The sequence below is a fragment of the Anarhichas minor genome, unplaced genomic scaffold (assembly GCF_050575085.1).
Source record: "Anarhichas minor isolate MPS153535 unplaced genomic scaffold, ASM5057508v1 ptg000024l, whole genome shotgun sequence".
In the NCBI taxonomy this organism is placed as follows: Eukaryota; Metazoa; Chordata; class Actinopteri; order Perciformes; family Anarhichadidae; genus Anarhichas; species Anarhichas minor.
Genome location: NW_027466470.1, coordinates 11,302,105 through 11,326,906, shown reverse-complemented (window position 1 = coordinate 11,326,906; position 24,802 = coordinate 11,302,105). Strand labels below are relative to the sequence as shown.

At 42.1% G+C, this 24,802-nt stretch overlaps 4 protein-coding genes across 8 annotated transcripts; 2 read left to right on the top strand and 2 right to left on the bottom strand.

Moving 5' to 3' along the window:
* Nucleotides 1-3: 3 nt before the first annotated feature.
* LOC142956165 (uncharacterized) lies at nucleotides 4-5,089 on the top strand. Of its 4 annotated transcripts, none has more exons than XM_076097558.1 (6): nucleotides 4-1,292; nucleotides 1,489-1,677; nucleotides 1,797-1,918; nucleotides 1,994-2,159; nucleotides 2,284-2,399; nucleotides 2,481-5,089. In XM_076097558.1, exons 1-6 carry the CDS (start codon nucleotides 1,016-1,018, stop codon nucleotides 4,749-4,751), a joined length of 3,141 nt encoding a protein of 1,046 aa, XP_075953673.1. In that variant the 5' UTR covers nucleotides 4-1,015; the 3' UTR covers nucleotides 4,752-5,089. The 4 variants fall into 4 exon arrangements, with proteins under 4 accessions (XP_075953673.1, XP_075953675.1, XP_075953674.1 ...); XM_076097560.1 differs by having other exon boundaries at nucleotides 1,775-1,918; XM_076097559.1 differs by having other exon boundaries at nucleotides 4-1,677.
* Nucleotides 5,090-6,085: 996 nt separating this feature from the next.
* Nucleotides 6,086-8,750, bottom strand: LOC142956166 (alpha-2-HS-glycoprotein-like). The gene is made up of 7 exons (XM_076097562.1): nucleotides 8,553-8,750; nucleotides 7,720-7,830; nucleotides 7,477-7,558; nucleotides 7,207-7,361; nucleotides 7,006-7,101; nucleotides 6,743-6,814; nucleotides 6,086-6,638 (listed from the first exon to the last, which is right to left on the bottom strand). The coding sequence occupies exons 1-7, from the start codon at nucleotides 8,748-8,750 to the stop codon at nucleotides 6,183-6,185; spliced, it is 1,170 nt and encodes a 389-aa protein (XP_075953677.1). The 3' UTR covers nucleotides 6,086-6,182.
* A 1,201-nt stretch (nucleotides 8,751-9,951) lies between these two features.
* LOC142956685 (sentrin-specific protease 5-like) lies at nucleotides 9,952-15,561 on the top strand. Of its 2 annotated transcripts, none has more exons than XM_076098401.1 (10): nucleotides 9,952-10,115; nucleotides 10,456-11,573; nucleotides 11,664-11,769; nucleotides 12,034-12,181; nucleotides 12,284-12,331; nucleotides 12,526-12,603; nucleotides 13,343-13,480; nucleotides 13,579-13,662; nucleotides 13,774-13,824; nucleotides 13,913-15,561. In XM_076098401.1, the coding sequence occupies exons 2-10, from the start codon at nucleotides 10,784-10,786 to the stop codon at nucleotides 14,027-14,029; spliced, it is 1,560 nt and encodes a 519-aa protein (XP_075954516.1). In that variant the 5' UTR covers nucleotides 9,952-10,115; nucleotides 10,456-10,783; the 3' UTR covers nucleotides 14,030-15,561. The 2 variants fall into 2 exon arrangements, with proteins under 2 accessions (XP_075954516.1, XP_075954514.1); XM_076098399.1 differs by having other exon boundaries at nucleotides 10,453-11,573.
* Nucleotides 15,562-16,864: 1,303 nt separating this feature from the next.
* On the bottom strand, nucleotides 16,865-23,453 carry LOC142956017 (protein crumbs homolog 1-like). Its single transcript, XM_076097300.1, has 8 exons — nucleotides 23,328-23,453; nucleotides 22,539-23,283; nucleotides 20,585-21,135; nucleotides 20,339-20,504; nucleotides 18,277-19,195; nucleotides 18,121-18,162; nucleotides 17,866-17,988; nucleotides 16,865-17,117 (listed from the first exon to the last, which is right to left on the bottom strand). The coding sequence occupies exons 1-8, from the start codon at nucleotides 23,451-23,453 to the stop codon at nucleotides 16,865-16,867; spliced, it is 2,925 nt and encodes a 974-aa protein (XP_075953415.1).
* Nucleotides 23,454-24,802: the final 1,349 nt, after the last annotated feature.

The following is a 24,802-nucleotide window of genomic DNA, read 5'->3' as shown; positions in this document are numbered from 1 at the left end:
CAATGCATACCACTTTTGGAAAGCTTGGAGAAAAAGGGACTCTGCCTTCTCAAGTAGTGTCAGATATTTCAATTAGTTGTGAACATCACTTTTTTTTATAAAGGTCAAAGTTGTCTGTAACTCTTAGATTCAGAATGAATGAGGAGAAACAAACATTTTACTAACTAATAATACAATTTAGAGACATAACTTCTCGATCAGGCCAAAGGAAAGATGACACGTTGATATGACTAAAGAAATAAACCATTGGCATTCATTAATATACCCTTGTACTCAATTTAACCCTGTAAAACCCATGTGCATCATTTTAGATGCATTTTCACCAAAGTCAAACACATATTTCGTGTCCTTGGAAACTTGAGATGCACACTAGAATTTAAAATAAAGTTGTGTAGATCTGAACACTGTTTGGCTGCACAGCATGAGTTTGTGACAACTGGCCCAACAGTGGCTTGTTAAGGGTTTAAACCCATATATGACACAAATTTGCTATCCACAGTGTAGCAAGTCCATTTAGGCCTGAAAAAGACCGCAATAGACACCCTGACTTTGTAAGCGCCTATATGCTTTATTATTTTTGAGGACATTTTTCTTTTGTTGTGAGTTGTCTATGTGAAAAACTCTACAGGCTCAGGGAAAGCCAAACAGATATAGGCTTAAGCAGATTCAAATATGATGAAAGGCCTGAAAACAGATATAATTAAGCCTAAAAACCTTGTTAAGACTGCCAAATAACCCTGAAGAACGATAATATGAAGAACAATCAAATGTTTGTCTTTGTCACATGTCTTCTACTTTTTTTTTTTTTTACAATTTGTAGTTTTCCACTTACGCTTACGCCCCAACCTTACTTGTTTGATTGGCAGCACCTGCTGTGGTGAGGTGTTAGATCAGTTGTAATCAGGACCAGACCTTGAGTGCTCAGACTTTATCAGGCCTGAGTAGTGGAGAGTTCAGCAATTGAAGCAAGCAGCTGAGGTACTCTGCCCATGTGCAGTGCTTTTTGTTTGTTTCAATGGCGTATAGAGAGAGCAGAGGCAGTAAGATTTTACTATGTTTAACACTTTTAGTTGGTGCCAGTTCATTTTGCCATTGTGCTCGACTTACAAACCTTAAGGCGTTGGATAAATTAAGAGGAAACTCGACACTTCATGAAAGTCAATCTAAAGGGATCGATGTGCGCCATGGAAGACTGTTAATAGGGCAACATTCTCTGCAAGGTGATAAACTAAGAGGAACCAATGCCACAGAGGACTTCCTGGATGTTGATATAGATTATCAAGAGGACATGGGTATGTAATGCTAAAATTCTAGTTACAATCCCTACAAAAGTTGTTAATTATGATGTTTAACATAGTTTTTGACACAAGTCCTGTGCATGTATTATACCCCTGTTTGACTTTTAAGCTTGTAGTTGAATCTGTGTTAGGACAGTTAAATAATGACAGTCTACCTGTTTGAGTTTAAACAAAGCCCTATTCTCAATAGGTTGGGGTGAGCCCATGCAACTTAAAGGCCGGGGAGATGGCTTTTCAAGGCCAAATTCAAAGCCAGAGAGTGCAGCGGTAGATCGTCTCCTTAAAATGGATCCAAGGGTTGAATGTACGGGAGACTCCATGAAGCTTCGAGTCCAGTATGGTGATTCTACTCCTGGATCACTGTTCTTTGTGGACAGGGGTAAGTTTACTCTATTGTAGGGTAATACTTTTACAGCTCTATCATTTATACTGTACACAAGTATTTGCAGAGCAATTTCATGCACTTAAAAAATAAGTTCTGTTTCATTAATTGCTCAGGAAGTGACCTGTCTCCTCTGCCGCTGTCCAAGTTGCCACCAAACTGTGGTTACACAATCGGGTCTACACCGAGCGATTTGGTCTTGGATGCACCTTATGATGGTTGCTTTGTTGCTCTTGAGGTGGGATACTGTTATTCTAAGAGTATTGCACATTTGAACCATGTACACTTGGCACATCTTGCTTTCTGGATTTAGGAGGATTGCTACGTTCTTCCTTTGCGTTGTTTGGGGTTACCAGTGAAGATGTCATGCCCTTTGATAAGGCAGTCTTCACCTAACCCTCCGATGGTTGCCTGCTATGCTCAGGGCATGGTTGTGAAAACGGGATGGACTGTATCCGTTGATAAAATTAACATAAATTGTAAGTGTATGCCTCTTTCCTCAATTTTTTTTTAAGATAATTTAAAGAAATTTCTGCCCTACGTGACAAGATGTTTTTTTTTTTTTTTTGGAAGCTTATTTGTCTGTAATGTATTACTTTACAGTGATTGGTAACTGGGAGCCACTGATGAAAGCTTCACCCAGATGTGGGTTCAGTGTAGTTGAACATCCCGAGGGTGTGGTCATCTCTGTTCGCTATGCACCCTGCCTGGAGAAAAAGGTATGGTACAAATTTTCTTTTGATGCAAAAATTCCCCATTTAAAAAGTTTTAGTATAAACTATTTACCTTTTGTGTTCCAGGAGGGAATGTACACCCTTGAATTGGCTGGAGAAGGAGAGACTAAAATGTCCTGTCCATCACTGTCACCAGCTCAAACTGAACACACAAGGCCCACCGACGGTCCAAAACTGCAAACTGAAACCCCTGGGAGTTTGTCACCTATCACACTTGCTCCAAAGAACCAAGAGTCACTGCAGCCTGATGCCCCTATGGGCCAAGTCCAGCATCCCTTCTACCCATTCTACCATCTGCCAAAGCCTGAAAACCCAACTGCTGCTCCAAGGCCTCCACAGCCTGATGCCCCCAAGGGCCAAGTCCAGCATCCCTTCTACCCCTTCTACCCTCTGCCAGTGCCTGAAAACCCAACTGCTGCTCCAGGGCCTCCACTGCCTGAAGCCCCTAAGGGCCAGGTCCAGCATCCTTTCTACCCCTTCTACCTTCTGCCAAAGCCTGAAAACCCAACTGCTGCTCCAAGGCCTCCACAGCCTGAAGCCCCCAAGGGCCAAGTCCAGCATCCCTTCTACCCCTTCTACCCTCTGCCAAAGCCTGAAAACCCAACTGCTGCTCCAAGGCCTCCACAGCCTGAAGCCCCTAAGGGCCAAGTCCAGTATCCTTTCTACCCCTTCTACCCTCTGCCAGTGCCTGAAAACCCAACTGCTGCTCCAGGGCCTCTACAGCCTGATGCCCCTAAGGGCCAAGTCCAGTATCCTTTCTACCCCTTCTACCCTCTGCCAAAGCCTGAAAACCCAACTGCTGCTCCAAGGCCTCCACAGCCTGAAGCCCCTAAGGGCCAAGTCCAGCACCCCTTCTACCCCTTCTACCCTCTGCCAGTGCCTGAAAACCCAACTGCTGCTCCAAGGCCTCCACAGCCTGAAGCCCCTAAGGGCCAAGTCCAGTATCCTTTCTACCCCTTCTATCCTCTGCCAAAGCCTGAAAACCCATCTGCTGCTCCAAGGCCTCCACAGCCTGAAGCCCCTAAGGGCCAAGTCCAGCATCCTTTCTACCCCTTCTACCCTCTGCCAAAGCCTGAAAACCCAACTGCTGCTCCAAGGCCTCCACAGCCTGAAGCCCCTAAGGGCCAAGTCCAGCACCCCTTCTACCCCTTCTACCCTCTGCCAGTGCCTGAAAACCCAACTGCTGCTCCAAGGCCTCCACAGCCTGATGCCCCCAAGGGCCAAGTTCAGCAGCCGTTCAACCCCACCCCATTCTACACTTCACCAAAGCCTGGCGGTGTAGTCTCACAAGACCCTACACCTGTTAACTGCCCTCAGTTTTGCACATCTGGATTTGATTATTGCTGTCCACAAGTTTCATTTCATCACCATTTCCATCAAATTATTCCTTTTGGACTTGGCAGTCAAGATGCAACTTCACTCTATCCAGGACCACCATACCTCCCTTCAGGTGCATATGCTGGTGTTGGCAATAGCTTGGGTTCTGCTCCCCTACCTCAAAAACCAACTGAAGCAATGACGATGCAAGCTTCCATAACTTCCACCTCTACAGTCCTTTCATCTCCGTCCCTTCAATCTGGAAATGCAAAGAGGCCACATCTTTCGCCACCAGATGGCAACCTTGCTCCACTACCAGATAATCCAAGCAAGCCTACAAATCCTCAATGGCCAATTTACCCTTATGAGGTTCCATATTCTCTACCTCCTAATTGGCCATATCTACAACAAAACGAGGAGCTGCAGAATTTACCACAACTCCTATCACCAGCTTCCTACAATGTGCTCTCTAAACCACAGGCTCCAGATAGTAAACTAGAAAATCCAGTGCTGAAATATGAGTCATATAATGTCCAGCCCCCAACGCAGCAAAATGTCCAACTATTAGGTTGGGACATGAATAATCCATCTGGGTCTTACTTCGCCCAATATCAACAGCAGCGTATAGGAAATATGCTTCAAGATGCTCAAGCAGAAACTGATGACAAGCCGACGGCCACCAGCATGTCTCAACTACAGCTATTATTGAGTGACTCAAAGAAGTCCACCAATCATGGACCGACTATGCACTCCGATTCTGAACCAAAGAGTTATGTACTGCTACAGCATGGCCCACCAGGTAGGGAGCCTAACAGTTACAGTGACTCACCGCTGCCTTTTAGTGACCTGGTTCATGATGCAAACTTATTTGCACAAAATCTTGCAAGGCAACATGATCATAAACCTCAAAGTTTTAAGACCCTGCAGGAAAAACCCCAACAACCCAAATTGCTGGTTAAAGGAATGTCCAATCCCTTACCCATCAACTACATGCCAAGGCCTGGTGATATAATAGGTTAATCATTGGTTATCGCTTTGATGACTCATTTTGGGCCTCCCCAGGACCCTTAATTCCTTGCATCATTCAAAGATTCCTGGAGGCCCATGACACCTCTAATTTCAACCAAATGATTCCATTTCATGTTCCAGGAAATGCATTTCAACAAAAGGACGCTGTAGCTGACCACCAAGCTAATGGTATGTTAAATTGTTGGTTTAAAAAAAAAAAAAATGTTGTAAGCGAGTGTCTGGGACTAATGTGTCTCTTGCAGGACTGAACCAACCCTTTCAGCAAGTGGAACTGGGAAGCAGAAATGTGTCATCTTCAAAGTGAATAAACGATTGAAACGACTACACAAGTGTTTTGTTACAATTTTGTTTTCTTCAGTTTTGGCTAAGGGTTGTGTTTTGGTAAGAGTGGGGAAATGCAGGTGAAAAGGCAAGGGCAGTTGAGAACACTTTTTTTTTTTTTTTTTTTTTTTTTTTTTTTTTTTTTTTTCTTCTCATCTAGTTTGTCAAAAGTTGAAAGCTTACCCTTGGTACTTGTTGACATCTACTTTTGATTTAGACTCGAAAGGTGCATTGCCCTTGTTGAACAAATTTTTCTTGCTTATTTTGGCTTGCCATGAACTGCTACTTCCTGAACATTGACCCATTCGTGCAAATACACTGACTAGAATTTCCCCGTTCATCAACAGTGTCCTTAGCAAGTACTCTAAAATCCTTTGGCGCTTGTTCCTCAAGACATGTAAATCTTCAAAGTTTAGCTTCTATTCATACACTCGGTTTGGTAAAATATTGTTTTAAATTTGAACCTAAAAATATCATTACAAAACTAATTTGCATTAAGATGAGTATAGTGTTTAAATGTTAAATTCATGCAACTATGTGACCTGACACTGAAAACTGCCAGACCTTTTGGGTGTTAAATATATTTTTATAAAGGAAAGCTGTATTTGTGGAGAAGTCAATGGATTCACAGGAATGCCACTAGCATAAGTCAACACAAAAAGCACTTTGTTTTACAATCACCCTAAAGATGTGGCATGACTGATTTTAAATGCATTTCGGTACCAGTGTGTAATGTTCTGTGTAGAGTCCTCATCCAACCTGTAAAAGGCCTTGGATAACTATCCTTGAATGCAACTTTTCAAAGTACTTTAGAAGTATTGAATGACATATTTAAAGGATGAACAATTTAAAAGTAAGAACACACAAAGCTTTGACTTGAGAGATTTATTAATCAGAATCTAATACAAATCTTTTATATCCATTTTACAGAAATATCAAGAGTTTTGCAAAGCATGAGTGATTTGACAATTTTAAATGAGGGGTAGTGTTTGTAGGAAGAACATTGGTGTTGCATCTACCTACGGGACAAGGTCATTCATCAATTATAGTCATCTAATCAAGTGCCAGTGTAGTTGAAGCAAGTATAGTCTCTTTGAGACTTTAAGAATCAAAGAATCTGATCCTTCCTGGGCACACTGGCACAAGAGCAATGGGGTCTGGTAGAGTCATAAGGATGTCAACCACTGAAGAGGTGGGTGCAGCAGGTACATCTCTTTTCACCACAACAACGGGGACCTCAGCACTGGCTGAAGAATCTGAGGCTGATCCAGCGTCAACTGCTGGAGCTGGATCGGCAGCCGCTGGATCGGCAGCCGCTGGATCGGCAGCAGCTGCACCAGCCACGGCAGGGGCTACAGGTACCACTTCAGCTGACTCTGCTGATTCTGCTGACAGAAAGCCGCTTAGCTGAGGGTCATGGAAAGCCGTCAGTTTGTGGTGCCTCAGACCATGACTGGGTGACAGGCTGCCTCTGTCTTTGAGGGCCATTGATGGTGTGGCCGGAGCTGCAGTGCTGTTGGCATCTACATCAGGGCTGTTGACATCTACAACAGGGATCTGAAAGAGTGTGCATCAGCAGAGGCTTAGGAAAAATGATCTATATAATTGTAGTACAGTAATTTGGGATTTATTTTTGGCCAAGTTAAAATACAGTATTTTACCAGAGTTGAAAACATATTGCAGTCCACTGTGTGATCAGTGGTCAAACCTTTGGCAGAACAAATACCACGTGCCTGGTGGAGAAAAGACAAACATGAGTTTAACTCGATTTATTTTAAAATTTGAACCGTTTTCAGGTTTGCTTTGGTGACAAGATTTATTATATTCCTATATTTTTTGAAGCTCATCAGCAGGGCTAAAAAAAATATATATATATAAAAAAAATAAAATAGTGGAAAACTAAACTGGTGCTTTGTGTACTTACAGCCGTGGCGTCATGCAAGGGCACGCAGGCATCATCAATGCAATTAGCCTCAACTACAACATATTCTGCGAAATAGATTAGCCCACCAGACACAACCTGAAACAAGGTATTGAGAAGTATTGATCTACTGACAAACAGAATATAAAACATGCAGGTCCAGTCAATTTTCTTTTTTTTGGGGGGGGGGGGGGTTGGGCTCACCTGTGATGACATCCTTCCAACCTCCATAACAGCATACGTTACGTCAACAGTCCTGTTGTTGAAGGTTGCCAAAGAGGAATGGACAAAGTCCAGAGCTGTGGTATCATTTAGGGGAAGAAGGGTAGCACAGCCGAAGCACATGTCCTCTGTTGATTCTATATGTCATCAAAGAAAGACACATGCAGGTTTTTGTGTGTAGGGTGACACTTGTGTGGAATCTTCTGAATGTATGTCGGTGTCATATGGTTGAGTGTGATCACAATGTTTTACCTTCGGTTGTACACTTGAACGCTGTGACAGTCAGAACTCCGCCAACCTTCTTCAGCACCACATCACAGTCTCCTTCTATTGCCTGATTAGAGACAGAATCAGTCCAAATAGCAGAACAGTCAATCTGGACATTTTCTATTACTATTTTATATCGTTATATAAAATCATCAATATCTTGAGACTTGGTTGAATATATGTAGCTGTGTATTAAAGCGTCTGTTTACTACTGGTATACAGTCTCACCGTCAATATTTTTGGCCTGACTGTGCAGTTGGCAAGAGGTGTGGGATCCAACACATGACAGTTTGTCTCCAGCAGTTCAACTTCCAGCACATACGTGTTGCCTCCATCAGGCTAAGGGGAGATAAACCAATACATTTTTTGTACTATTCTTTTAAAATGTACCGCATCTGACAGTCATTTCACAGAATTCTGCTATATGTTGTGCAATTGCCACATAAACAGAGGCCCCGCGGGTGAAATGATCGGCTGTCATATTTGCATGAATGAAGATGCATAATGTAATTTCAAATGACAATAACGAAATAGAGCATAGTTGAAATGTTGATTTTTAATCTTTTCAGGCCCCGACACACAAACTGTTTAGGAAAACACTTAGATGGATTGTGTCTTAGTTGGGTTGGTGACATAAAATAACACAATGGTAGGAAAGAAAATATGTACACTTTAAAACGTGCAATGATTAAGAGAATGTATAACAGAACAAACCAAAATGTACTACTTTATATATAATGTACCACTTTATCTAAATAATGCAGTTCCCCTGGCAATTTAATAAAGTTTTAAGCTTGGCATATTTTTACAGGATGTGTTTTTCCTATTTTTATTATTCAGTGTTCATACAAAGTTGCACTTTCATATCACAGTTCACAGTTTAACCTTTCAAGTTATGTGTTCCTATTATTTTTTGGCCATGAGGAAATAAATGTGATTATTTTGTTATGTAATGCATCCCATGTTCCTGACTGTTGAAAAACAGGAGAAGAGAAAGGTTAACTACTTGTTTAAAATGTTGTTTGCCTACAACTACACTCTAAACTCTACACCTGACTTACCTTAGTGTAGATCTTGATGTCTTCGATCCTGTTCAGTGCATACTTGTAGCCATGAGTGTGCTGGGCATTGAGGTAATCTTGAGCCACCAGAGCAGCCTCCTCTGCTTCAGAGGAGTCGCACTGCGGTTGTACCACAATGATCTGAGCCCACACCCCCGCCAGTAGTCCCAGAATCAAAGTGATGCCCAGGAATTTCATTTCTGTGAGAGATGCACAGGCAGGAGTATCAGAGCAGTTAAGCAGTTGAGGGTAAGGAGGGGACGCTGGGCTCATGTAGCCAGGGGTGTATATATCCTGTACTTTAAAGAAAACCGAGCCAAGTCAAACACCATGATCATCCCTCCTGACTGCATATGCCACTTGTGAGTCGTGCTCTGTTTTAGGATTGCTGCCAAAACAAATGTAAGTTGAAAGAGTTTAAATCACTAATGATTTACTGTGTTTTATGGCGAGACATCTAAAACAATCTCACCCTATCTGTGATTTCCAGTTTATGGCTGTGACCAGATCTGACATGAATATTTCTTGAGTTAAATACCATAATATGTGAAGAGTTCATGTTCAAACACCTGTATTGTGTAACCAGCAGGAGCTCAGAGTGACTTGATCATTGATCTTCAGCAAAGAGGATATTTGCCAACAGAAGGGACATAGTTGAGGGACAGGGACTCTCATTGCTGCCGCCCACTTATTTGCTCTGTATTTGACCATTTGCACAATACACAAGTGTCTCTCCGGGTCAGACCCAGGCTACTAACAGAGATACCGATGAAAAAATTACAAGTAAAAAGACCCACTTTGACGTTTGTGTATTGTTAGGGATTTATTTTTCTATTTTTCACAATATTTGAGATTGATGACTTTTACGGAATATATGAAGTTTCATCCCACTGCAAAAGGGTCAATATTGAGACACCATACATGCATGTGTCATTTTAATTTGAATGACAGTTATCCCCCATATATCCTGGTTATTAGTGCTGTAATTCAAAATGATAACAAGCTGTCAAACAAAACCGGTCTTCCTCCAAGGTTCAATCAGGTCTTTTTTGCTGGTTAAACGTGAAAGACAAAAGTTGTTCTAAATAAATACAAGATGTGCATCTGCTTGTTTCATAGTTAGACTGAACACTTGCAGCACATACCTATTGTTTTGGTTACTGGTAAGAAAGCACCACTTCAATTGAAATGGAAACCACAAATTGGATGCTTTTTATGGGTATAGTTTTTGTACGTAGGACATCATTTGACTCGGCAAGGCACTGCTAAATAATAAAGCCAAACGAGGAAAAATTGCTTTCATAACATAGCTAAACGCTGGCATTGTCGCTCCCTCTGACAACTCTTTCTCAGTCAAGTCTGATTGGTCGGCCCAAGAGTGACGCGTTCCATACGCGACTCAATGTGCAATGTATTGTATACACGATGCTAACTGCGCTGCAGGTTGAGAGGATCAAACAGCTAAACATCGTCTCTTGAATTTAAAGTACATTATTCTCCAGGCGGTAGACGTTAATGAGAGCATAGTTCATCCCACTCCGACGTTTCAATGAGGCAGTAACGGTAAGCTAGCAGCTTTGTTACCCACAGTGGTGGTGCCAGTGAGCCTAGCTACGTTAGCTAATGTAGCAAGGCTGTTTGCGTGGAAACACGTGTGAAGATAAGAACGTACCAGACTGGTAAAAACTGTGAGTCTGGAGCAATTCAAATAATCACGTGTGTTAGGTAACCTGTGTGGGGACACGTGTTGCAAAACATTTCCAACCTTTGAGCATGCATTGATAATCTTCAGAAAAATCTCAGAATCTGCTTACCAGGCAAACTATGTGTAGCTTTATTTAAAAGTGAGATGAAACTATGTGGGAGCCCTGTCTATAGTAACATCCATTCTGTATTGCAGCAGTTGTTCAGGTTGTCAATCACTCTACTGAAGAAGCCACCAGAGGACATCAGAGTAGGCTTTGAAAATCCCTTTACGGTGTGGGTGAGCATCCAATAAGTCCACAGTGGCTCAGCTGGCCACATCTGACTTGAAGTATCAAGGGAATCTACATCCTTTTCTTAAACGGACATTAGAGACGATGGACCATGGCCTGGACGAAATAGCAATCTGTTTCAGCTCTGCTGCACACGAGCTGTCGGACTTAGATCTGCCTTTCCAGCGGCTGAAAAGATACCCACAACGCTCTCATGTGACCCTCCATCGTCCACTCTAACAAACCTTTTCCCAGATGCATCGGACACAGAGCCACCGAGGCAAAGCAAAATACCTCAAGAAAAAAAAGGGATTCCTGTCTTCAGTCAAGGGAGTTTCTCATCTCTCCAGGCGAGCCAAGAGACGCATGTGTTGTAAATTGCAGCTTTGGATGTGGAGAAAGCGGAGGGAGAAATTTCGTTTTGGGTTTTTCAGAGCAAAGAAAAGACCTTGTGGAATCATCTCTGACCCCTGCGACGGTGTAGAGACCCAATCACAGCAAAATAAAAGCAAAGTCCCAATGTACCACACACCAAACCTAGAAGATTCAGTCAGAGCATCCGTTCTTGTGTCACCTCTCGGATGTGATACTGGAGATTCAGACTCGCTCGGAGGACAGAGTTCCCCGCTGAAGCTTTGTCACTCTGTCAGTCTGTCAGAAACGTTGATCGCTTCCAATTCCATGCACAACATGGACACAAATGTTTCTGCGGGTGACAACGGTCAAATCGTGCCCGCAGCAACGCTGCCGTCTCAGAAAACTGAAACGTATGCACAACTCAGTGGAATTACAGACCCTTTACAACTTTGTCACACTGTCAGACCCCCGTTGAGTACAGACAGCGATGCGTGTGTGTTAACGGCACGTGTTAAAGAAGCGAGGACAATGGTACCAGTTCAAAGGCTCGAGGTCGACGGCCCATCGGGACAATTCACAACTGTCCCTCCAGGTCAGGACCAGGCTACAAACAGAGACACCGACGAGAGAATCGCCAGTGAAAATACTTCTCAAACTGACATCAGCACACTGAGAAAAGAAATCCACGGTATATACATTTTCACTTTTATAAATTTTCCCCATTGTCTCTGTTTTTCACAGCTTTTTGAGATAAAAATGTTTCCATGCCTTTTTATAGAATTTCTTGAGGACTTCTACAGAATATATGGATGTTTCATCCCATTACACAAGAGAGACGTGTTGAGACATCTGGAGAGGAAGCTCAACACTGATTTCAGCGACAGGTACATTTTGTCAAACATCTGAATCTCACTGTCTCGAATCACTTTGCGTGATGAAAGCCTCTTATCGCAACACCGGTTATTACCAGCCACAGCAGCACGTGTCGGGTATTGTTTGTGTGTCATCATGGCAAAAGATGGGCCTGGAGACGCCTACTGTAGCGGGAACGACCACAGAAGCGGTTCGGGTAGAAAGGGTAGAGAGTGGGGGAATCTGTCATGATTTTATCCCTGGCGCAATTATATTTTATTTTTCTGTCTGTGCAGGAAAAATGTCATCTTCTCAGAAGTTATCAAATACCGAACTGCCATTGTTCAGAAGCCTGTTCCCTCCTTCCAGGTGGTCTACAAGAAACACACACTGACACTGGATGACTTGTCAACACTGGCAGATCAGAACTGGCTCAACGACCAGGTCATCATCTAACAAGCCAAGACTTCAGTCTCTCTCACGCTTTGATTGTTCATCCTGGATGTAACTTTTACTTACTAAATGTGACTTGTGTTTCTGCCTCAGGTCATGAACATGTATGGGGAATTAATTCTGGAAGCTGCCCACCACAAGGTAATCTTCTACGTAGATGGCGTGTTTTTTTTAATTCTCTCATTATAACTGGTTTGACATTTTCCTCACATTTTGGAAAATACGTATATTTGCTTTCTTACCACCTCTGAGTAATATGAAACACATTTTTCACAGACAGATAATTTGTGTAAGATTGTAATTCTTCTTAATCTCCTTGGTGTCCCACCTCTTAGGTCCATTTTCTCAACAGCTTCTTCCACAGGCAGCTCATGACTAAAGGCTATGACGGCGTTAAGAGATGGACAAAGCAGGTCAGGTCTAACTTGGTGTAATGATTCTGTGATTTCTAAAGTGAGAATAGATTCACATGTTTCTTTGACAAAAACTGTTTGGCATACTATGACTTTTTTGTGACATACTATGCTATGATGTTTCATGACATGCTATGAAGTTTTGATGATTTTTGTCATGGCCTGTGACTTTTTTATGACATTTTCAACATACTATTCTGACTTTTTTTTTACATATACCATCATTTGTTATGTCTTTTTTTTTTTACATACTACACTGACTTTTTTCGACATAGTATAGAAATTACTTTTTTACACTTTTTTACACCTTTTTATTACTTATTTGTTGTATTATACTATAACATTTATTGACATTTAAATGATACTATACTATGACTCTCCATAACATTTTTAAGACGCACTATAACTTTTTTCTGACATTTTTATGTCGTACTCTATTACCTTTGATATGATATACTTTGATGTGACTTTTGTTGTTATACCATACTATGACATTTTATATCAAATACTTTACTTTTAAACATGTTTTTTTTAAACTTTTTAAGATATACTATAATATGACGTTTTAAAGGCATTCATATAGCATGCTATGAGTTTTTATGAGATTTCATATGACATGCTATACAATGACATTGTCATGAAATACCACGTGATGACTTTTTATGACATGTATACTATGACTTTTTAATATTGTTATGACATACCTAATGTTTCTTTTAACCCTTTCTACCTTGCACAGGTGGATTTGTTTTCAAAGAGTTTGCTCTTGGTGCCCATCCACCTGGAGGTTCACTGGTGTCTGGTGACAGCTGACATTGACAAAAAGAAGATCTGCCTTTACGACTCTCAAGGAAACGCACTCCAGAAGGTTGCAAGGGTAAGTTTGTTTTGTTTTTGTCACTCTTAACAATCTACATAACCATTTCAGCGTGTTGAAATCTGCTTTACATAGTAAAACTATGTTTCTTATGATAGAACATTCTGAAATACTTGATGACCGAAGCAAAGGAGAAGAAGCACACCGATTTTGAAAGCGGTTGGGGAGTGTCATACGATGAGGTATTGTCTTTAGGTCTCATAGGCTGTCATGGTAGACGACAACATTGAGTGGCACGAGGAATAAAACATGGCTGATGGTGATGTGTTGTCTCCCCCTGCTGCCCTCTACAGATAATCCCACAGCAGACCAATGAAAATGACTGTGGAGTTTTTGTCTTGGAGGTAAACAACATGCTTTTCAATCTTCAGTTATGGTGTCTGATTGTTTGAACTCATCGCATACTAACTGCATGCTCCATGTTCTTTACAGTACTGTAGATGCCTTGCTCTGGCAAAACCGCTGCAGTTTTCACAGAGGGACATACCAAAAATACGCAAGAGGATCTACAGAGAGCTCTGTGACTGTAAGCTCCATGAGCAGGCCTGACGCCTGTCTTTCAGTAGTGTGTATGTATTGCTGATAATATGTTGCCGTTTCTGATGATGGTGGGAAATCAGAGCAGAAGCTCTTCAACAGCCTTCCAGCACTGCGAGTGCCATGGCCGACCCTGTAGTAGTGTCTTATATCAGGTGCGCTGGCCATGCTGAATCTTTGTATGATAACTGTATTCATATGATCAGTAATTAAACAGGAATGTTTTTAAAGAAAACTATCTTCATGTTCCTCTTAGACTTTGAGAGTTTACACAGCTACAGTGCACCAACAGAGCCTTCCCGAACGGACTGCCTCTCTGAGTGGATCTCATCTGTCGGGGTCCTTGTCCGTGTCTAAGTGTGTTACTTACTTTCTGATATCTGCTCTCCTCATTTGCACATTTTCTTAGTCTAGTTTTGCTTCGTACGATATTTGTTTGCATCATAGTTTACCTGTAAGCACCAGATGAATAAATAGAGGCCATTTCTTATTTTGTTTGTAAAGAAAGTGAAGTTGTCCCACTGAAATCGTTTGTTTGCAGAACGGGATTGTGAAGTTGTTAATGAAACCAGACGATTTGCAAACATTTGAAGAATTTTATTTTATGTTTTCATTTACAGATCAGGTTTTGTATGGACTGTAAACAGAATAGCCTTCATCATTTAGATGAGGGTAAATGGATATTTGTAAATACACATCTTCCTAGCTATAGACAGGTATGTTATTCGTATACAGTAGATGATAACTGTGAGTGAGTCCCTGAACAGTTATAAAACATACACGGATCAGAAAGCAGTGCCTCAGATAAAAAGGAAATTTAATGTTCAAGAAAGACATTCATTTTGTAGTTTTCGGAATGGGAACCAGAAAAAATGTATAATTACTGTAATAAATATGGTGCAATATTATTAACTCATTGCATGATTTTTATAATATTTTTTAAAAATCTACTCCAGTGTGACCCTCTACTAGACTAAGTTTAGTGCAGTTCATCATATACACATTCAGGGGCCTAAATGTTGACGTGGAATCCCCACACTCAATTTCTGGTTCATCGTCGAGATGAATCACGAGGTAGGACACCAGCTGGAAGAGGTTCTGCCACAGGCCCAAGAGGAGGTACAGATGGAGATCGCTCACGTCCATTTAGCAGTGTGTCCCTGTGTAATCTCAGAACTGTTCACGTAGTTGAAGAAGCCTGCGTTAATCAGGTCCGAGGCACATTCATACACATCGTTCTCACAACTGGAGGGAGACATGGGACAGAAGGGTTGTAGAACAAAAGGAAAGGAAAATGCACCATGTAAAACATAACTAGAGTTAGGGCCAGCTCTGGCACTGAACAGGCCCAAACAAGCTGTTATCTGTCACAAGGGACACTGTGGTTCAGGCCTAGTGGTGGTCGACTATTCTTAAAGTTATGAAGAAAGACAGTCGTGGGAAATGTAAACATACCTGTGTTATTGTGCTGTAAATGTCTGAATGTGTTGAAAATGACAGCATTATTTTGGGGATTATTAAAGTCTTGGCAGGAGCAGAAACCAGCTCACCTTTTCAGATGTCTTTTTCAACATACTATACTATAACTTTTTTCTACGCACTATACAATGACTTCGACATATTATACCATAACTTTTAAAAATTATTTTGACATGCTATATTTTGACTTATTTATGACTTTTTTTTGGCATGCTGTACTATGACTTTTTTATGACTTTTTCTTTACATACTATATTACAACGTTTTTTAGACTTTTTTTGGACATACAATACTTTTTCGAAATACTTTACGATGAATTTTTGCAACACAATATACTATGACTTTTTCACAAACTGGTACAAGGGACAGTCTTTCCCCATAAAAGTACATAAAGCAATTTGGATATCACCTAATCACGTTACAGAAAACCAGATTGACCACAAGAATAAACCGAAAGTTCAGGCATTCTCTTCTTGATGTACAAGTGAAGAGGGGAGCAGACACTAGGTCCCCTACTGACAGCAAAAGAACAAGCCAAGCTGCAGCAATGTAACAACTCCGGAGGCACTAGAGTCAAATTCAATATCAAACTATTCCAGTACATAGAAACAACTAAAATGTACCAGATCACCTTAAAAAACTGTTTCCAAATTTTATTTTATGTTTTCATCGTACAGATCAGGTTCTGTATGCACTGCATGCAGAATAGCCTTCATCATTTATATTAGGGTACATTTATAAATACACAACTTCCTAGCAACAGACAGGTATTCTATTCATATCCAGTAGATGATAACTGTATGCGAGTGTGTCCCTGAACAGTTAAAAACATACACTGATAAGAAAGCAATACTCTGGATAAAAGTGGAAAATGAATAAGGCACAAGACAAAGTCTCTAATATGGTTTTCACTATGAGAACCATATCAAATGTATGAATATATATACTGTATGGATTCATTCATATTCATTAGCAAACACATCTGTTCACAACGGACACAATTCTATAACTGGCCTCGTCAGTATACTAGATATAATAAAATACAGTTTCACACATAATGTATAACTGCAATTGTCCCCCTTCTCTTCTTGTGAACTCTTTAGTTTTTTATAGAGTTGGGATCAAAAAAATAACTTTAATGGGTTTAACTTAATTTGAGAGAAAGATAAAGCTGAATTCACCGATAGATGTTTTGGCTCCGTCCTCCCTTTAGTATGAAGCTTCACAGACCGGCTGATGTTCTGTGTGCAGGTTCTTGATCACACATTACATGATTTTTGGGAACTATATTTGTTGAAATGTACTCCAATGTGACTCTCTACCTCGACCAAGTTTAGTCCAATTTGATAATAATAGAGAGTCAAGGGCCTAATCGTTGACGTAGAATCCCCACTCAATTTCTGGCTCATCGTCGAGGCGCATCAGAAGGTAGGACACCACCTGGAAGAAGTTCTGCCACAGGCCCAAGAAGAGGTACAGGTAGAAGTCACTGACGTCCATTTGACAGTGTACTCCTGAGTAATTCATATCACACACGCACTCAAAACTGTTCACGTAGTTGACACAGAAGCCTGCGTTCATACACGGGTCCGAGGCACATTCATCCACATCCTTCTCACACCTGCAAGGAAACATAGGACAGAAGGGTTTGTACAACACAAACAAGAAAATGCACCATGCAAAAACACTGGAGAAAGTTAGGGCCATCCCAAACAAACTGACTGAGCTTTAGCTCTGTTTTTGGTCTACACCAACTCCTGTGGAAAATATCTGGCTCCTTATCTGCTAAATGTTTCACCGTGTTCACCAGTTAGCTGCTAACTTTGTCTGTCTGCAGTTTGGTGCTGAACAGCATACAGTGAGCTCCCTGCTACATCTAAAAACACCACTGATGAGAGCAGTGAGATTGAAGGAAAATAGTTAAGTTGGAGGCTGTAAAGTCAAAACAATGAGCTGAATGACACTAAAAACTCTCTGTTGAACAGAGGGGAGCTACAGAGTTGGGTAATCATTTTCTGTTGGTTTGTCAATTCAAGCAGTAGTAGCCATTCAATCAAATGATAATATCAAAACATTGATGATAGCAGCTTTAAGAACAGGCCCGGCTGGGTTTTGACAAGCTTTTCTGGCTCATGACCCTGATTTTAGTTCCCATGATTCTCATGTGAACAGGTATTTACAAATTGATTTTACGTCAATGATGCTGTATTTAAAACCTATAAAACTATTCCGATACATTTTTTCAACATCAAGTCTGGGTGGCTTTGTCTGTGTTAGCGACTCCATGTGGGGCCATTAGGTTCTGACCCCCAGGGTTGAGAAACCTCGAGGTCAGCAAAGGCGATTAAATATAATTATACACGTCCTACCACTGTCCCGTGAAACCAGACATGCAGTAACAGCTGTCGTCTGCTTCTGAGCAATTTCCTCCATTAAAGCAGCTGTAGTCCCATCTTGTGCCCGTGCATGTAGATACAGGCAACTGAGGAAGACTTAACAAATAAAAGAACACAGAAAGAAATGTCAATGTCCTCCCGCTTGGCACTGGTTGATTCAATATTTACTGGGTTAAGTGAAACAATGGAAGTGTGTTTATTTTCAATATTTTATGGAAAAGCACTCACGGATTGGTCTCAATGTACCATGGGGTTTCAGGAATTTTCTCCCTGTAAGAGACCATTTTGTAAATCAGTACAGCTCAGAGCTCATATACCGATTACAAGTGTATGCTCCTGTAAGCTTTATGTCACGGAGATATTGACAAACGTGGAAGAACTCACTCGCAGTATTCTCCCGTCAGATTCTGAGGGCAGAGACAAGTGTAGCTATTGAAACCGTTGAGGCACGAGGCGCCTTGGCTGCAATTGCTATTTTCACACATATCAACTTCCACCTCGCACTGTTTACCACTGTACCCCAGCTCACACATACACATGAATCCCCCGTGTAGGTTGATGCAGTTGCCATAGATGCAGGGGCTGGAGATGCAGGTGTCTGTTGGGTCTTGACACAGTGGCCCCGTCCACTCAGAGGGACATGTGCAGTGGTGCAGGTCAAACAAGTCCTCACACACACCCTCGTTATTACAAGGGTTTGGTGCACACACACTGGCTCCCCAGCAGCCGTATCGTGGGTCAGCGTTGTGGTTTATCCTCGCAAACTGCTCCTCCTGAGGTCTGGGGAGGTTCAACTCTGTGTTCAAGTAGAAAGGGAGGGGAAGGCCTCCAATCTCCACCGCGCCCAGACAGCCGGTTAGGTTCACTCCGGTGTCCATGCTCAGTCCTCCCAGGAAAATGTCTGCTCCCTCCCTAAGAAAATCCAGGTTCCCCGCAGCTGTTTTGGACATGCTTAGCTCCTTCTTGCCTCCATCCACAGCCAAGATCCACCTGGAAGTCGGGAGTGTCTGGTCCTCCATGCTGAGCTCCACAGTGTGCCACTCTCCATCACTGTTTGGACCCTTGCTTGGAACTGTCACCTTGTAGAAATCCTTGCCAGCCCCAGACTGGAGCTCCATGACCAAATGAGCATTCAGGAGGGAGACAGTGAGGTAGTCGGTGTCTTTCTGTGCATGCATTAAGGTGGCAGTGGACTGTCTTGTGCGGAAGCTGAGGGAGACGCTGCTGAGGCTGCGCTTAATCTTCCCATTGCTTTGATAGTGCAAAATACTGCTTTCAACCCGAAATGTCACATTAGACAAACCTGAAGGAGAGAAATGGAAGAGACTTAATGAGCTGAAATGAAAACTATTACATGTAGTTTTACCATTCATTTTCAATCTATTCCAGTGCCAGGACATAGTCCCCATTCTTACTATAATCACCATTATAGTTAAAGCCTCTGAAAACTTGGTTTCAAAACCTTAAAGAGTCACTTAACACCAGGCTGTAAAGCAGTTACTGCCCTCTCAGGTTGAACGTTTCAAGTTGCATTTGTAACCACTTCCAACGGTGATGTCACAGTCCTACAGTACATTGTTATCACTGCAGGAAGTCAAACAGTTAAACCAAGAGGAAGTCATCAAAGACAAGATTTTCAGTGGGTGTTAATTTAGTCTTTAAGGTTTTATCAATAATATTTAATACTCAAAAATATGTTTTTAGGGACTTTAAACTGTTTAAACAGGGACGTTAAAAAATATATATTGTCTGTTTTGTCTAAAGTGCACAACAGACAAAACAAGCTGCAGGTACACTGCATATTGTGTCATCAGCTGGGTCATTGGTGGCGATGTGACATTGAGGAATCCACAAAAAAAAGAGAAAAAAGGCTTCCAAAATATGTCACACAAAAGAGAAAAAGAGGAGAAGTGAAAAGGGGGCCGCTGAATGCAGAAAAGTGAGAAAACTTAATATATGCTAAATATGTGTGGAAATACAGGCACTTATGAAAAATGTCTTTGACTGGCAGCTTCTCTGGATCAACAGCTCCTTTTCTCTTTGTGAAGATGTGACATCTCCAGGACATCATCAACTTCCACAGGCATGTGGTCTTAATCTGACCAGGGATTACAACGCCTTAGAGGAATCCTGTGTAGGATCCCTGCCTCGAAGCTGTTCTGTAATCAGTCACACTGTAATTAATCAGAGCCGGCACCAGTGAGACTGTGGAGAGTCCCTCCACTGGATACAAACCAAGATCAGAAATGGGCTATGAAAGGCATACACATTTATTATGGATCCTCTTTCTTGGCAATGTTTTTTTACGTGTAAGGGTGGCTGTACACATAATATTATTTAAAGCATATTCCTCAGCCATTCGTAGACAGTCTCTGAGACTTTTTTATCCAGTGTTCTTTGAGGACAGGAATAGTGCAACGACAGGTCCTCATCTCAGGACACTTACACTCGAAGCCCTGAGAGAGGGGTTGACAAACAGCCGTGGCGGGGCAGGGAGACAGCTCACACCATTTCACCTCCTCGCAGTGCTGCCCTGCAGTGTTGGGGGGGCAGTTACAGGTGAAATCGTCCCACATGGAGTAACACACTCCCCCATTGAGACAGGGGTTGACCTTATGGAGAGAAAACATTCCAAATAAATCAAGACTAGCCTCTCGTCACAAGCTTATTAAAGACAAAGAATTGAACTCACATCACAGGCATTGTCACTGCTGCATCCTTGTGCAGCGTTGACGAGTTGCTCCAGGCTGTAAGATTCCACTGGAGTTGCGATGGGATAGAACTGCAGTCGCTTGCTGTTAATCCTCAGATCCTGGACACATCCCTTAAAGTAGCCGCCAAACGAGGCAGAGGCCCTCGAGTCTGGTAGCCCCCCAACGAAAACCAGATCCCCGGGATGGGTCTGGATGGGCCTAATGGGCGTAGAGCCCCAGCTCTGGGCTGAATGGAACAACATGGCTGCCATTCCTTCCAGCTTCACAGTCACCAGATGGAAATGGCCGTCACTGACCGCGCCCCGACCAACGAGGGTCTCAAAGTTGTTGACCTGAACTTTAACTCTTCCCTCTTCCAGCCACAGGCGGAGGTACTGGCTTGTGCTGTTGGCCAGTATGAGGAGCAGGCCTCTGGATTGTCGGGTGCGAATGAACATGGATATAGTCACAGTATCATTTGGGTCATCGTCCAATGAGAAGACAGCATAACTCTCCAGGTCTTTTTTTCCAAACCTTGCCGTTATATACTCTGCATGGGCACAGGGAAGAGAGAGAAAAAGCCATGAAAGTCAAACTTAAACAAAACCTGTTGAAAAGCACTAAAACAAATAGTATGACAAAATAGGAGGATTGACACCACTCTCATGTCTGTCCATTAAATAGGAAGCTACATCCAGCAGCCGGTTAGCTTAGCTTAGCACCAGTCTGCACCTGGCAACTGCTAAGAGAAGACAATAGTCCAGCACATAATCCCTATAAAACGGCAAATTGTTGGTTTTACCCTTTGTTTCTCGAACAGTCAAAACAAATTAGAAACACCGTGTTAATAGAAGTATTCCCCCCCTGTTGCAAGTTTGTTAATGCAGGAGCTGATGGGAAGCAAACATGGACCAGGGTTTCCTTTAACAACAGCATGGCAATGAAAAGGTCTATACAATCTAAGCTAGCCTGCTGCTAGTTGTAGCATCCTCGCAATGGACAGACATTAGAGTTGTATTGATCTTCTCATCTATCTCTCTGCCAGAGAGCTAATACATGTAAATTCATTGCAGTTATCAATGTCATGGACCATAATCCTCCATCAACTTAATGAGAGCTTGTTTTGACAGACAGGTGAGGTTCTAGTCTATTTCCAGCTTTGCTTTGACAATGAATAATGCTCTCTGTTCATTGAAAAGAAGAAGCCTCTGAGAAAACCAACCAACAAAAATCCTTCTGCATTGCGTGATCCACATGACTCCTTAATTTGTCAACGTGAAAGCATGCCAGGTGAGCTCCTGAAACCACGTTTTTTTAATCCTCAGACCAGGCGTTGCTGAATGCCTTCTAATTGCATGGCTGTTTGGCTGAACACAGTGCTATTTCTACTGACTCTGTAAGCTCCTTTAAAGTCTACAGACTAATTTTATTATCCTGCTGGGAAGCTTTCTTGCTAGTATTGAGGTATCTCCACTGAGGTTGAACTTGATTTGACCTACAGTATATACCTGTTTTTACAGCATATCTTCCAGTAATAATATCTGGAAATTTGCCATTTGAATGCTGCAATTAAAGGAAAAAACACTTCACACGCATTTCAAAGTCAGTCCAAACATTTCTAGAACTCATTTAAAACATATGAGACCTACACATCAAACACAAACACATCATACAGTTTCATCATCCTTGAAGCCTCTTGTCGGTCATAGCTCTACTATTTCAAAAATGAAACATGTCGCGTACAGGTGCCAAAAGTGGTGATGCCTCCTCAGAGCATAAAAACAAAGTTAAGCCCTCATTTTGAGTGGTAACTTAAGTTGACTCTGGTTTTCTCAAAGGAAAGAAGCAAAAACAAAGATAAGATTTTGAGTACTGAACCTCCTGGTTGCATTAATCTTGTTTCAACGAATTTGAAATGACTTGCAGCGAAGATAGTGTGTGTGAACATCTTACCATCTGCACAGTTGTTTCCCTCATATGGCCTGTGGCACTCACACATGTAGTTCCTCCAGCCCTGGCTGACACAGCGCCCTCGGTTCTGACACGGGCTGTCATCGCACTTGTCTTTGTCGCTGCATCCCACAGTGATGTTTTCCTGGACGTCTGATTCTTCTGATATTATAGCAGGCAACACCAGATGTGAGTCCACAAACACATCTCTGAAGCAGCCCAGAAAAGAAGGCGGGTAGTCGGCTTCATCTGCTACTCTGCCCGAACCCCAGTTCCCACCGACTGCTCCTATGAAGAGGCTTTGACGAACTGTTCCTGGCTCGGGGAGAGCAGAGGCTTGCTCAAGCAGCTGGACTCTAGCGCCGGAGTCTCTGGTGCAGCTTCCTTCAGTGCAGAGCAGCCTGATGAGGCTGACCACGCCACCCAGAGATGCTTCAACCGTGTGCCACTTGTTGTTGGACAAGTACTCTGGCAGCTCCTGAACCAGCGTGCTGGAGCCTTGACCTCTCCGACTGAGGAGGGAAAGATGCCCGTCCATCAGCTGAATGCTGAGAAGCAGGTCGTCCACTCTGCGCTGCAAGAGGGTGCCGACCGGTCCTGCTGTCCTGAAGCTGAATGTCACATTGAGAGGAACCTCTTGGTCTAGAAGCTGAGTCTCTATGTACATGAAGCCTCGGGACTCAAATGAGAAGACGGTGGGGGTCTGGCATTGAGGGCCCGTGAAGCCAGCAAGGCAGATGCATGTGTGCTGATCATTGACAAGTAAGGGGGAGCATATTCCTCCATTCTCACATTGGTTGTCATCACACCCTGAAAGTGCAGTTGTGCAGTTCTCTCCTCCATGTAGGCGCCCATTTTGGCGTTGTTGGGAGCAAAGGCATCTGAAACCTCCACTGTGGCTCTCACACAGACCACCATTTTGGCATGGCTGCTGTTCACATCCGTTGATGTCCTCATCGGAGAAAGTGCCTGAAGAGACAAATACAATACAATATTAACTTATTAAAAGCAATCTATCAACGAAAATGTAACTGCATGCAATTTTTTAACATGTGTCAGTAAGGTTCAGCACTTAATCACAAACAGTGTATCCAAGCATTACCTGCATAAAGCAACCACAACATCCACACTTGCGCACTGAATCTCAACATTGTCCTCAACAAGTCCTCCAAATGAATAGATGTTTGGCGATATCCTAATTTCAGTCAAAGACAGGGGGGGAGCTCTTGTCTTTGCAGCTCCATCTTCAGCTCTGCTCCTCCGCCATGCATGAGCTCACTGAAATGCTTGGAGCGGTGCAAGCCAGATAGGACGGATTAGGCTAATGGACTTACAATGTCTTGTATTTGCAATGCGTGAGGTTCACCCGGGGAGGCTAATTCGAGCAACTCCAAAAAGAGATGATTAACCTTACCTGAGCAGAGGCAACACCTGTAACTTTATTACAAATTCAGTCTTCTGTAGAAGGAAATATGCCCACAATTGATCTAAAACATGGACATAAACTTAAAATACACGTGTGCGCATGTATTACGGAGCGTGTCCTCAGATATTTGGCTGCAGCAGTTGTTTGGACCGAGGCCCAGTCTTTCAAAGAAGTACATTGGTGGATCTAATCTGAGAAGTATCTCTGTCATTAAAAAGTCACTGACATCACTAATTTGAAGAGCCCTAAGAGCATTCTATCGGCTCAATGGTAATACCTACGGTTCTTTTAGTGTTACTTGTTTTGCAGTTGCTCTTGCTCTAGTTTTATAATGGCACCGACTGTATGTAATGGCCAAGGATTTGTTTATTTTTTAAGTATGTGTAAATAGCACATGTATTTTCACATATATTTAAATCGATACACCTTAATACATCATAAACCTTAAGTTAAGTGTAAGAGCAGCGATTGAATACGTAATCAAATATTTTACTTCAATAAAAGTAGCAATACTACAGTTTAAAAGTACTGTGTTACAAGTTTTAGTCCTGCAATCAAAATCTTACTTAATTAGAAGTAGGTAAGGGCTATCAACAAAATATACTTAAAGTTTAGGAGTAAAATAACTCGGTGTGGGCTCTTTCAGTGAAACATAACTATATAAAATACTACTAGATTATCATTAGTGATGTGTTAACACATGTAAGCAACATACACATGTTGTAACCAGATACAGTGGAGGTAATGGAACTAATTTTATATAATGTTGGGTGGTTTCCATTTCTGTATAACAATGGAATGTATTTCACATGGTCATATTTTTAACACATTAGTTTGCAGT